This window comes from Arachis stenosperma, chromosome 6 (assembly GCF_014773155.1).
Source record: "Arachis stenosperma cultivar V10309 chromosome 6, arast.V10309.gnm1.PFL2, whole genome shotgun sequence".
NCBI classification, from domain to species: Eukaryota; Viridiplantae; Streptophyta; class Magnoliopsida; order Fabales; family Fabaceae; genus Arachis; species Arachis stenosperma.
Window position 1 is genome coordinate 16,098,609 of NC_080382.1, and position 13,169 is coordinate 16,111,777.

Genomic DNA, 13,169 nt, shown 5'->3' on the forward strand with positions numbered 1-13,169 from the left:
ATGACCCAATTCTTATTGTGATTTCACTGTTTGTAAACTTAGCATTTGGTTTGTCTAGTTTCTGGCAGACTAACCAAGAACGTGGAAAGACCAACATTAGATAAATAATATATGAATCTCGGGATGTGTGTGGTTCAAAGATTAAATTTTATTACCAAGTAATCTCATTCCTAGGCATTATATTCCTAGGAATGAGATTACTTGGAATATATGATTTCCATATTTGGTTGTAAAATTTAATCAATTGGAATATTATGTAATAATCCTAGGAATGACTAAATTTTTGTTTGGTTGAGTTTAAATATCTTGGTCATATTATGTAATATGTCAAAATTACCCTTAATCATTCAAATTAAAATATTAATGACTAAAAGTTTAATATTTTTTAAATTTACTAAAATACCCCTAATAACAAATATCTTAGTTAAAATTATTATTAATTCTAAATTTTTTTAAATTTACTAAAATACCCCTAATAACAAATATGTTTAGTTAAAATTATTATTGATTTTAATTTTTTTAAATTTACTAAAATACCTCTAATAACAAATATGTTTAGTTAAATTATTATTGACTCTAAATTTTTTTAAATTTACTAAAATACCCCTAATATCAAATATCTTTAGTTAAATTATTATTGATTCTAAATTTTTTTAAATTTACTAAAATATTCCTAATAACAAATATCTTTAGCTAAATTATTATCTACTCTAAATTTTATCTCTACTAATAAATTTACTATAATACCCTTAATAACAAATGTTTAATTAAAATCAATTTTATCATAATTAAATTAGTGACTATGACAATGTAAAAAGAGCAGTGTTCATCTCAAATGATCCTCAACTAACTGAATGGCGGCATCTCTATTCTCCTAGCATTGTAATTACTTCCAAAGATGCAAAATCTATGATCAATTATATACAAAGCAACAAAATTCCAAAATCCACCATCAATTGTCAACAAACATTTCTTGGAATCAAGCCATCACCAGTTGCTACACATTCTAGTTCAAGAGGAACTTTAACTAGTTTTCCATGGATCTTAAAACCTGATATAATGGCATCAGGAACTAAGGTTTTAGCTACTTATATTCCTCACAAAACAACAGCAACAATTGGCACAAATGTCTTCCTATCAAGTCACTATAATATTCAATAAAAATTCAAAAATAGCAATATTTAAAGCAATTTCTTCAAAAAAGGCAAAAGTTCCCCGGTTGAAGTTGGAACACCATGTCGATCAGACTATTGTCCCTTAGAATGCTAAGGCCAGCCTTCATTCTATCATCACCGCTCAAACCAGGAACATCTCTTAACAGTGCCATTAGCTTCATTCTGCGCTCAGCTCCTTCTTTCTCATGCTTAAAACAAGAAACCATATCAACTAAAACGGCTGTGTGTTCTTGATAAGCACCTTTCATATCTCTCATTGATTCTACTACTATGTCAATCACTTCCTCACTTTTGCTCCCTCTTTTTCTTTTATTTCTTTCTATATATGAAGCACTAGGAGCAGCAGAAGAACTAGGAGCAGCAGAAGCACCGGGAGCAACAGGAACACCAGGAGTTGGAGGCTCCTAAAAATTGAAAGCAACACCAGCAGGAACATCAGAAGATTATTCAATATTGATAGAAATGAAGAACAAGTAGCCTAACTGATTATACATGCTCTACACTTGTATATATAAGCATTATCTCTGCCTTGGCCAGCAAGACTAACAACATTAACTAACTAAATAGAACCTAATAGAATATTAACTACCCTGATTCTAATTCTGTTTGCATAATACATTCAACAATAAGTGAATTTATGTACATGAATTAGAGTCAATTGCTTATGTACCTGAGAATCAGCTTCATATTCCATTTCGGTCTCTTCCAAATTTACTTGGGTGTTTTCATTCACTTGCCGATCACTCAAGGTTGCTTCGCGCTCAGCCTCCATTGTAGCAACTGCTTGAGTTACATTTTCTGCATTGCCTCCTTGAGCCCTATCTCTACCAAATGCTATTCCCAACTCCTCAAAATGTGGAAATGGTTTATTATAGAGGCCATTAGCATTAGGATGGGACTGAAATTAAAAGAAAATAAATAAGCAATTAATATTAAAAAACTTAAGATAAATAAACTTGTATTAAGAAAGTTATTTAGAATTTACACTCTTCCATTCATTGAAAATTTGTCGCTCCACCACAATCATTTTATCTTTGTCGTTCCAACCAAATCCACTCCCAGCTGTGCCCATCATCTCAACTATTGCAAAATATTGTCTTTTTAGCAATTTCACCCTTGATTCAATGTGTGGATTAGCCTAAACATAGCAAAACAATTTAAAATTATTACTATTCAAATTAAATTCAATAAACTGAATTTTAATACAATGACACCACAATTCATCCAAGCATAACTAAATATAGTGAATGTATGGAGCAGTAATAATCATTTAGTTTTTGCATACAGAATCTGAAATAATCATAAAATAGTCTACCATGACTTAAAGTCTTAAACTTTTCTCTTTCCTTCGATTTTTTTTGACAGTTTAATCAAACTCTTCTAACCACTTACTGATAACGAGGTAGAGAATACAGTCTGGCCTGGTTGCTTGGTTCACCATTCAGATTTTCAAGAAGAAAAAAAATTACAACAAGAGAACTGGAAATATACTCTTAATTAAATAACAATGGATTTTTTATTTTATTTATTTTATCTATTTTAATCTGTTCCAAGTAAAAAATATAAAATACTGAAGCACCAACATGATTAGCTCAAATGAAATGTAATTAATTTTCATTAAATAGTTTTAAATTCAAGCCTTGTCTATGAACAAATTTTCTGTTGAAGGACTTAGTTCAATAGTTCCAGTTGAAAATGCCATTTTTTTTGTCATGGTTTTGGGCTGGACTACAACCCAACCCAGAGAACAGATCAATGAGAGCACAGTAGTAAAATATCCCAATATAGAAGCATAAATATTTTGTAAGCTATACAATTATAATACAAATATAGAATTGTAAACAAAGAAAACAAGTATTATGTAAAAAAATTGTACCTTAAGATCACATCCAGGCCAAATATTATGAATAACAAATATTATGTAAGATTCAAAGAAAGAAACATTAACAAATTCAAATCCACTAGTTTTCTCACTTGTATATCTTTAGCTTCCTTGGCTTTCTCACTGGTGTGCTCAATGAGGTTTGGATGTCTAGGAGTAGATGATAGTATATGTAGCAGATCTGTTCAGCAAAAGAGAGGAAATAAATTGAACCTATCTATGAACTAGTAGCAAATTCAAACAGCAAATTCTATATCATCATTTAATTTTAATGAAAGGTAATATCCAATAAATTGAATGCTGCAGACATGCTTTATACAAATTACAGAACTTCAATTCTAATCCAAAACAGCTTGAAGTTTGATTGTAGGATATCAGCAAAAGAGAATCAAAAGCATCATAGTTAAATAGAACACAAGTAAAAGAATGCAAAAGCATAATAGTTAAATTGAGTTGATTAAATTCAAGTTCAGCTAACAAAATTGTAATGAAACAAAATTATCTTTTTTTAGGTCTCAGTGACATAATTGCAAATATCTGGCAGAGTAAAAGAATTGCAAGCAATTTTGGTTCTTGAAAAATAATGAAAAATAGCAAACACATGACTAGGTTATGTGCTCCAAAACTCAATCACCAATTCACCATCTAACCTTCATTTTCTCCCCTTAAATTTCAAACACCACAAACTTAAAAGCACTCACTGTGGAAAACAACTTTTCAACTTGTGACCTTATGCAAACTTAAAAACGATGTTAACTACCTCAGATCAGTGTCATCATCAAATCATCATAAATTTGGTATCAAAAACATCGTAATCATCAACTTACATACCTTATTCAGAGGGTAGCCCCTGTTTCCAGCATCAATAGCAACTAATTTGCTCTTATTTAGTATCCCTTGCAACCAACAGAAGAAAGTGAGAGAGGGCAAGAGAGAGAGAGAGGGCAAGAGAGAGAGAGAGAGAGAGAGAGAGATCGAAAGTGAAAGAGAGACAGAGGGAGAGAGAGAACTGTATGCGAAGCACCGGAGAAACGGTGGCAAAGCTTCCTCGTCGACAGCGAACTCGACACCAAGCAAGAGACTGACGGAGGAGAGAGACCAAACGCAAGCACGCGACGCGGAGGATCCGGCTAGAGGCGCGGCAGCGACGACGGCAAGCATACAGTGGCGGTGAACCGACGTGAGCTGCGATGATGGAACACGAACGCAAACGAAGGATTGAAGTGAATTTTCTTCTAGAATAAGGTGAGGGATGGTCGTGCAAACTCAAATCGGCGGCGAGACGGTGCTAACGCCGGTGGAGCCTCCATGAATTTGGGGAAGAAGCTCGGCTAGGTTTTAGTTTCGATGAAATTGGGGCTCTGCTAGGGTTTGGGTTTCTGATGAAATGAGGAGTAAAAACCTGAGAAGAAGTGTTGGAGTGAAATTGATAAGGGCATTTTGGTCTTTTCACTTTATTATACACATTCCATTCCCATTGGAATGAAAGATAACCAGGGGGGAGATGGGAATGAAATGGATTGGATTTTAATTCCAAGGAATAAAACATACCCGGGAATAATTTTTTATATCTTGAACCAAACATGGGAATAAAATATTCCCATCTCAAAATTCCTGGGAATATATTTGTATTCCCTCCAACCACACACACCCTCGGAGTCAATAGAGTATTTGTACAATGTTTTTAAGATAAAATACTACTAATTTCTCAAATACAATATATTTATATTATCTATAATAACCATCCGAGTACTAAAGATAATAAACATCTGATATCCTACAGAATCGAACATCCCTAAACTCCCATTATACATATTATAGAGATACTACATTGACTCCCTCATTATATAAATGCTAATTTAATTACTTACCTTGCAAAGACTTATTTATAATGACTTTATTACATATCTATCGACAAACAAGTTTTCCTATTGGTTCATTAGTTTTTAGACGTAACACTTGACCACATAGACGTGGAATCAAATGGTTAATTAAGTCAAGCTAAAGATAATTAACTTAGACATACATTTGTTATTCTCCTAAAAAATGTAATGCAAAAAAGCTAATCTGTGTATACAATATATAATAAAGATACGAAGATGTATAATTTTTGCAAAATATTTTTTATTGTTAGAGCTAAATAATGCTAATTATTGATCCTAATTGTACTCCAACATTTATCATATATGGTATAAGAAAATTTGTTATCTTAATTACTTTTATATTATGTAATATTACATATATTTTATAGATTAATAGTATACATAACCAGCTTTTGGGTATTTAATTAGAATGGCAAGTTGTCTACAAAATTCATGAATATTGTCTCTGTTTGTTGGCTAACAATGTATAGAGTCCTAATTTGACAATTATCAGACTATAGTAATTTAGATATTTCCATTGTTGTAGTAACACATATAATAATATATTAAAACTAACGTGTTAAATTAAATAAAGCACACATGATTGAGGGGCGGCTATGAGAAACCTATCCATTTGGCTGTGTGGGAAGTAATAAGTATGTTGACTTGAAGAAGTTACCCTCATTCATTCACATACTTTATTAGCAAATTGAAGTACTAATTTAATTATTTAAGTCTATATCTTAAAGAATTTAATAACATAACTAACGATCTAGTAATTAGTTCATTAGTTCGTCTAAACAAGTATAAAGGGATATTATAAAAAAAATAGTAATAATATTAGAGTAAAGTATTATTTTTGTCCTCAACATTTGAGATAAGTCCCAAAGTTGTTTCTAATATTTTAATTATCCTATTTAAGTCCCAAACATTTCAAAATTGACTTAATATTGTCCTGCCGTTAGAGATCCGTTAACAGAATTGACGATAAGACAAAATTGAGACGATTTTAAAATGTTAGAAACTTAAATAGGACAAAACGTCAGGGACAAAAACGATATATAAAAATAAATTTTAATTTAATTTTATCTTTCAATAATATTAATTTTTTACTATACATAGTATTTGATTATTTTTTAATTACATCTAAATAAATTACACTTAATCACATTACTTTCATTTTAAATAAATTTATTTTTTTATAATTTTAAAGAATTTTGATACATTAGAGACAAAAGATATAATTTATATTTTATATATATATATATATATATATATATATATATATATATATATATATATCTACAAATTTATATACTAATCATTTTACAAACATTGATAACTAAAAATCTTTAAGAGTAAAATTATAAAAAATTAATTTATTTAAAATGAAAGTAATATGATTAAGTGTAATTTATTTAGTTGTGATTAAAAAATAATTGAATACTATGTATAGTAAAAAATTGATATTATTGAAGGATAAAATTAAAATTTATCTCTATGTATTATTTTTGTCCCCAACATTTTTGTCATATTTAAGTTCCTAACGTTTTAAAATCATCTCAATTTTATCCCGCCGTCAATTCTGTTAACGGATCCCTAACGGCAGAAGAACATTGAGTTAGTTTTGAAACGTTAGGAACTTAAATTGGATGACGTTAAGGACAACTTTGAGACTTACCCCAAACGTTATTACGTTAGAGACAAAAACGATACTTTACTCGTAATAGTACTATAACCCGTCTAAAGAAGTGTAGGGATTAGGAAGATAAACGTTAGGAATTTAAATTGGTTGACGTTAAGGACAACTTTGAGACTTAACCGTCTAAAGAAGTGTAGGGACTAGGAAGATAGCATGAAAAAAAAAATAATAATAATTACTACCATAACGATGATAACATCAAATTGGAGAAAAATAATAATAATAATTATTGCCATAATGATGATAACATCAAATTGGAGATGCGGGGGATCGAACCCCGTGCCTCTCGCATGCAAAGCGAGCGCTCTACCATTTGAGCTACATCCCCTTTGAAAGTCCAACCAGAATCAATAATAAATAACGAATGTAGCGATCGGTGTTTATATTAAGTTCCACTTCTCCCTGGTTCCTTCAGAGTAGTGCCGGCAGCTGAGTCGATTCGAATTTGAGAGTGCGCGAACTCTTTTCCCGCCATTGCCATGGGAATGGACTCTGAGAAGAACAGCCTCTGCAGATTGCAATGCTCCTATGCCTCCTTGGTTCACTTCTCTTCTCTCTTCTCTTTGTTCTCTTTTTCTTCAGTACTCGAGTTTCTCTGAGCTTAATTTGAATTTGGATTTGGGTTTAAGGATGAAGCGTTCGAAATTGGGAAGGAGACTTACAGGGGGCAGCAATACAGCCAGATATACTTCGCTCGGCTTCACTTGATGCGCACTCTCTTGTATTCCCTCGTCTCCCAATGGAAACCCCAAACCCCTGGTTCGTAACCCTTGCTTCCAATTTAGGGTTTTTGTTTGTGTGTGTGTGTGTTTTTTTTTTTTTTTATTTTTTTTATTTGGTTTAGGTCTCATTTAGTTCATGCTTTGTTTGGTGCAGTGTGCACTGTGTTGGGATTGGAACAGGGAAAAGAGTGTGTCATTGTTGGAACCCTCTATAAACACATGAAGCTCAAACCTTGCATACTTGATGAGTATTCTAAGGAGGTAGGGGGATTTTTACTTTTAACTTCTTGTCTTAGGGGAAAAAATTGTATTTTTTTATTTGATTTTTGTGTGAATTTTATACTTTCTGTGTATGCAAATTGACAATGATGTGCTTCAATGGCAATTTATATACAGAGATCTGCGGTTCCACTTGTTAGGCCTCATAACTTCATGCACGACGATGATTATCTAGTGTTGGAGGATGAAAGCGGGAGAGTTAAGCTTGGCGGGGATCTCATATCGCCTTCTGTGTTTGTAACAGGTATGTAATTATAAACAGATTATCTTAATCGGGTATGGTAGGATGGTGATTCAACTTCTGAAACACTAGCACATTCGTTGTTATGCTATTGGCTTTGTTTCATTTTTTCTATGCTTTGAGATCGAAGCTAAATTTTTGGCTACTTATGATATCCGTTTTTTTAGTAATGCGACTTGCCTGCCATACAAATTATTCTTTTTGGCAGATGATGATATTGTACTGACATCATCTGTTACAGGAATTGTGGTTGCCTTACATGGAAAGGAAACGGGGGCAGGTGATTTTTCGGTTTTGGAAGTCCTAGAAGCTGGCCTACCACCACAGATAGAATTCCCTCTTAAATCAAGTATTACTTCTCTATCTTTTACATGTACGGTGGTGCTAATCTAGTGAAGCACATGCCTAGAATATGTGTCTCTGTTTATGTGCATGTGTTTTTCTTTTTCAATTATTATTATTCTGGATCTTACCCTCATATGGTAGGCTTTAATTTTGCATTAAGACTGATGAATTGGATCTACATGGACTAGCATCCCACTCCTGTGAGAATTGCTGTTTGAGTTGCCTTTTTGTTTGTTTTTCCAGCATAGATGCTTTTCACTTATCAATCATAGTCACAACCATAGATGCCTTTCTACTTCAATTCTCTTAACATGGTCTGCTTTCTTTTGGTGCAAGATTTAACATTTGCTGCAAGTTTAAGAAACTGACTTCTCAACTTGCCTATTGCATTATTAAACCTTAACAAGTCATCTGTTGTCATAATGATAATTTGCTGCTTGCTTATGCTTCCCATTCTTGCTTTTGTTAAGATGCTGATGATCAATAACAGCCTTGCCATTCTTTACACTTACTGTGCATCTTTAGTGCTCATTTCTTCAATTTTGATTATTAACTATTTGAAATTTCATTCTATTTTGGATTCAACAGGGGAAGACAAATACATTGTTCTTGTGTCTGGATTAAATGTGGGGAGCAGTGATTCTAATCCTCTTCAGCTTCAGCTTTTCATTGATCATATTACAGGGCATTTAGGAGATGAAAAGGTTTACCTGATTCTTCTCCCAGAACTCTCATGCTGATAATCATGCAACATTCAAAGTTTTAACTTGTCAAAATGACAATTGAACAGGAGCAAAGTATTGCATCTCAAATTGTTCATGTTGTCATTGCTGGAAATTCTATTGGCATACCACGTGGACTTGTTAATGGACAGGTATTGTTGTTATAGCAGAATCGTTCCCTACTTCTGTGCATTTACCACTAGGGAAAAGAATATTACAGTTACAAACATTTGTAGTACAATTGTACAATGTTTGCTGTTTAACACTTTAATGGTTATAAAATTTATAATAATAAAGACTCATAACTCTGATATCTCAACTGTTGTTAACATTTTCATGAATCCGTTTGTTTTCTACTTTTGGTTTCCTGTGATGATGTCTTCTTCCTTTCCAAGTTCAAACATTAAACACAATATAAGTCAAAACATCTCATGCTTTATTTTCCCCCTTTATTTTTTTTTCCTGTTGGTGTTGACATATGGGTGCTGTAGACTGCTCCAGAATTTATTGAGGTATTTTCTTTAATATTTGCAGAATTTGGCTTCAAAGGATCTCTCAAGGATTGCTGAACCAATAAAGGAACTGGATATTTTATTGAATCAGGTTTCATTTTTATTATTTTGATTCTTATATCGTAGTTATTGTTATCCCAAATGAAAATTGCTTAAGTTTTACTTATGTTTGTTTAGATTGCAGCTGGTTTGCCTTTGGATATCATGCCAGGACCCAACGACCCTGCTAATTTCTCATTACCACAGCAGGTTTTCATGTTTTCTTTCAAGATAAATATGCTTTATGTTTATATAATATGTTAGGTGTTGTTTGGCTGTATTACTAAGAGTTTTACTTTCAGCCATTGCATAGATGCCTTTTTCCTGGTTCGGCAGCTTATAACACCTTTAGATCTTGTACAAATCCTCATTCTTTTGAGATTGATAATATCAGGTGAGTAGGCTATAAAATCACAAACCTATTACTGTCTTTGACTCTGAATCTACTATCTACAATACATTCAACATGATGTGGCATTTCTTTTAGGTTTCTTGGCACTTCAGGTCAGAATGTAGATGATCTTGAGAAGTATTCTGATGCAAAAGATAAACTTGAATTCATGGAAAGGACACTAAGGTGGAGGCATTTAGCACCTACAGCACCTAATACTCTAGGTATGCATAATGTGTACTTCAATGCAACTGTAATATAAACATTTATGGAAGGTTGAACCTTTGGCAATCATATTTCACATGCTATTTCTGAAGAAAACTAGAGTTAAAAATTCCAAATGAAGTTAACATTTTGATGTGTATTGCTGTCTTCCAGGATGCTATCCTTATACTGATAGTGATCCCTTCTTCATTGAGAGCTGTCCTCATGTGTACTTTGTTGGCAATCAGGATAAATATGAATCTCGTGTCATAAAGGGTATTTTTATTCTAGATCTATGGTGCAGAAATAAATGTTCTATGATTTGCTTTTACTATATCTTGCCCCTTTCTGACACTCATTAGCTTTCATGTTGATTGCAGGATCTGAAGGGCAGTTTGTGAGACTCATAAGCGTCCCGAAATTCAGTGAATCTGGCGTTGCAGTTGTGGTGAGCTCAGTTTTTACACTACTCTTAAAGATGGATTTTTCATACTTATGTTGCTTCCATAAGCACATTAATAACTTGTCTTTTGTGCTTGAGAAGACATTTGCTGTCTTGACAATGTAATAGTTAAAGTAACCTTTGACATGATGTCAAATTGATAATGAACTGGAAATGTGGTTCTTAGAAATAACATATGTTATCTTTCCACATGCTTTTCTCCCTTTTATTATTTAATGAAGCAATTTTAAAGTTCCATCATAAAAGAAGCACATGAAATGAATTTTATTTTGTTCCTCTAATATAGATACGTAAAGGTTTTATGTAAAGAATATAAAAAAAGGTTATGTTGAAATCTTCCTCATTTTTGCAGGTAAATTTGAGGGATCTTGAATGCCATGCTCTCAGTTTTGGAACTCAATTCAGCTCATAAGAATGTAGACTGAAGTTGTGGTAAGTAAATATAACTAAATTTTACAGAGTGAATTATGATTTCTCTCTTTAAAACAGGCAACTGTTCTGTAGTTGACATCTGTTTTTTGGGGATACTCTTGTCTGCATTTGAGCTGAATTGTAAATCCAGTAATCATTATTGTCGTAGTATTCTGTTCCGGCTCAAACTTGATATCCTTGAGACAAAATAGCATTGTGTCATGACCAGAAGCTGAGCTTTACTTAAAATTTGTAGTGTATTGCCAAATTCATCCTTATTCACTTCTATGCATAAGTTTTCCTGCCACTAGTATTAGTTAATAGTCTTACTTTCTAAGAGCTTCTTTGTGTTTTAAGGCTCCTAGAAATGTGCGTTTACATCTTAGGAATGATAATAAATGTTTCTTGTCTTGTATAATTCAGGTGATGGGAAATTTGTTGAATTCCTGCCTTCTGTCTGTATCTTCAAGATGGATCGAAGACCTGAAAATTAAGGCTTAAAGTTGATGAGGGCTTTCTTCCTCCATTTCTTGGGTGTATCATAATTTTTGTATATCCTAGTATAATATATTGACCTGTTTGTGTAATTTTTTTTCTAATTATCTAATTTTCTCGTTGTAACATATTCGGGCATTTTGTTTTGACAAAAAAATTCTTGAAATATTTAAATTTTGCTCTAGTCTCTAGGTTTTTTCCCAGACCATGACATATTTAAGTCCTGCCACTTGATGAATCGTTTTGCAGTAGTAGATTAGCAATAAAAGGGGGAAGGTACACGACTCAAACATCTTTCACCATGCAGAACTAGAGAAAATATTTATTATTATTGGTTTATGCTGAATTGTATAAAATATCTTGGTGGATATTTCATATTTGGAGAAACCGTTGATGCAAGCTTGTGTAATCATGCAACTTTAACTTACCAACCTTGGTTGGAAGTATAAATGTAAAAAGTTTTGTGATTGACACACCCGAAAAGGAAGGAATAAAATAAGAATCTGAAACATGTTTTCCTAGAATGAGTCCCGTGACACATGGGAGAATGAGAGCACTGAAATCGTAGAGGCGCGCAATTGCAAGTAGGGGTTTTTGTATTGTTCCGTCTCACATGGCAAGCACAGAGAAACAGCAGCAACTGTAAAATGAAGCCCTTTATTAGAATTTAGATTTAGATCTCAGCCTAAACCCCCCAACGGCTAGTTTTCACTTGCCCTCTCCTCTCTTCCATTATTCATTCACTTAATATTAATCATTGCGTTACCTGTCTTCCCTTTTTCCATTCCCACAACGGTCCATAATCCCTTCCACATAAAACCATCAACTTTTTCTTTTGATTCTACACAACACACTCCATTTTCAATTCTAATTCTGATGGACACTGCTACTGTTGATGCTGATGCTAAGGTTCAACACGTCACCAAGAAATCTTCCGATGAGCTTCTTAGGAAGTTTGCTGAGCTGGGTTCAGAGGAAACAACCCGCAAGAAACACTTGAGTCTCACCATTAGCCTCAAGAAGCCCAGGGGATTCCGGAGGGATGATCACAGTGACAGCCCTTCCGGCAGTGCTGCCGCTTTGGTTGAGAGGAGATCACTTCTGCCTCCCGGTGTCAGCCGCAGGACGGCGTTGCTCCGCCCACTCCGGGCTAGAGATATCAGGAACAGGTCACTCTTGGGAACCATTCAAAAGGTTAGTCACTCTTTGTCCTAAAATTGAAGCTTCAACAATCAACACTGACAAATTAGACTACTAACCATTCAATGTTGCAGACATGGCGCACAACTGTGCAAGGAGCTTCCAGAGTTTTCATCGAGAAGCACTATCATCGCCATAAGCGTTTGATCAATGACATTGTTTAGGCCCATCCTATGTTATATATGTATATTGATTGCACTGTTAGTTTAATTCACTTTATTCATGTTGTTTTCTTGTTACTTGTTACTTGTTCTGTTCTATTCTTTCATCTTAGCTTAATAAACTTTATCCTTTCATCCATTCCCTTCTCTGCTCCAGTTTCTTGTCTTGCCATAGAAAAAGTAGTGTATGTTGTTGTGCCTTATCAAGTTCAAGGTTAAAACATGATTAGATTTTCTAGTGTGGAATTGAAAGTGAACTTGCATGCAATGTGGTAGAAACCTCAAATCTCTAGTGTCATCATGATGCATACAAGTCCTAAACCTCCTAATAGCTCAGAACAAATGAAATTATTGAGATCAAAA

The 13,169-nt window shown here is 33.4% G+C and overlaps 3 protein-coding genes and 1 non-coding gene across 4 annotated transcripts; 2 read left to right on the forward strand and 2 right to left on the reverse strand.

The window, feature by feature from the left end:
- Window positions 1-1,195: 1,195 nt before the first annotated feature.
- LOC130933751 (uncharacterized) lies at window positions 1,196-2,616 on the reverse strand. The gene is made up of 5 exons (XM_057863368.1): window positions 2,568-2,616; window positions 2,461-2,465; window positions 2,161-2,313; window positions 1,846-2,073; window positions 1,196-1,579 (listed from the first exon to the last, which is right to left on the reverse strand). The coding sequence occupies exons 1-5, from the start codon at window positions 2,614-2,616 to the stop codon at window positions 1,196-1,198; spliced, it is 819 nt and encodes a 272-aa protein (XP_057719351.1).
- Window positions 2,617-6,876: 4,260 nt separating this feature from the next.
- TRNAA-UGC (transfer RNA alanine (anticodon UGC)) lies at window positions 6,877-6,949 on the reverse strand. The gene has a single exon. It is a non-coding gene; the product is annotated as a tRNA-Ala (tRNA).
- Window positions 6,950-7,043: 94 nt separating this feature from the next.
- On the forward strand, window positions 7,044-11,756 carry LOC130935739 (DNA polymerase delta small subunit). The gene is made up of 15 exons (XM_057865622.1): window positions 7,044-7,160; window positions 7,251-7,380; window positions 7,498-7,604; window positions 7,740-7,866; window positions 8,105-8,212; window positions 8,797-8,912; window positions 8,999-9,082; window positions 9,465-9,533; window positions 9,620-9,691; window positions 9,784-9,875; window positions 9,969-10,096; window positions 10,251-10,352; window positions 10,457-10,524; window positions 10,892-10,971; window positions 11,374-11,756. Exons 1-14 carry the CDS (start codon window positions 7,101-7,103, stop codon window positions 10,949-10,951), a joined length of 1,323 nt encoding a protein of 440 aa, XP_057721605.1. The 5' UTR covers window positions 7,044-7,100; the 3' UTR covers window positions 10,952-10,971; window positions 11,374-11,756.
- A 193-nt stretch (window positions 11,757-11,949) lies between these two features.
- On the forward strand, window positions 11,950-12,980 carry LOC130936425 (uncharacterized). The gene is made up of 2 exons (XM_057866490.1): window positions 11,950-12,639; window positions 12,720-12,980. Exons 1-2 carry the CDS (start codon window positions 12,322-12,324, stop codon window positions 12,807-12,809), a joined length of 408 nt encoding a protein of 135 aa, XP_057722473.1. The 5' UTR covers window positions 11,950-12,321; the 3' UTR covers window positions 12,810-12,980.
- Window positions 12,981-13,169: the final 189 nt, after the last annotated feature.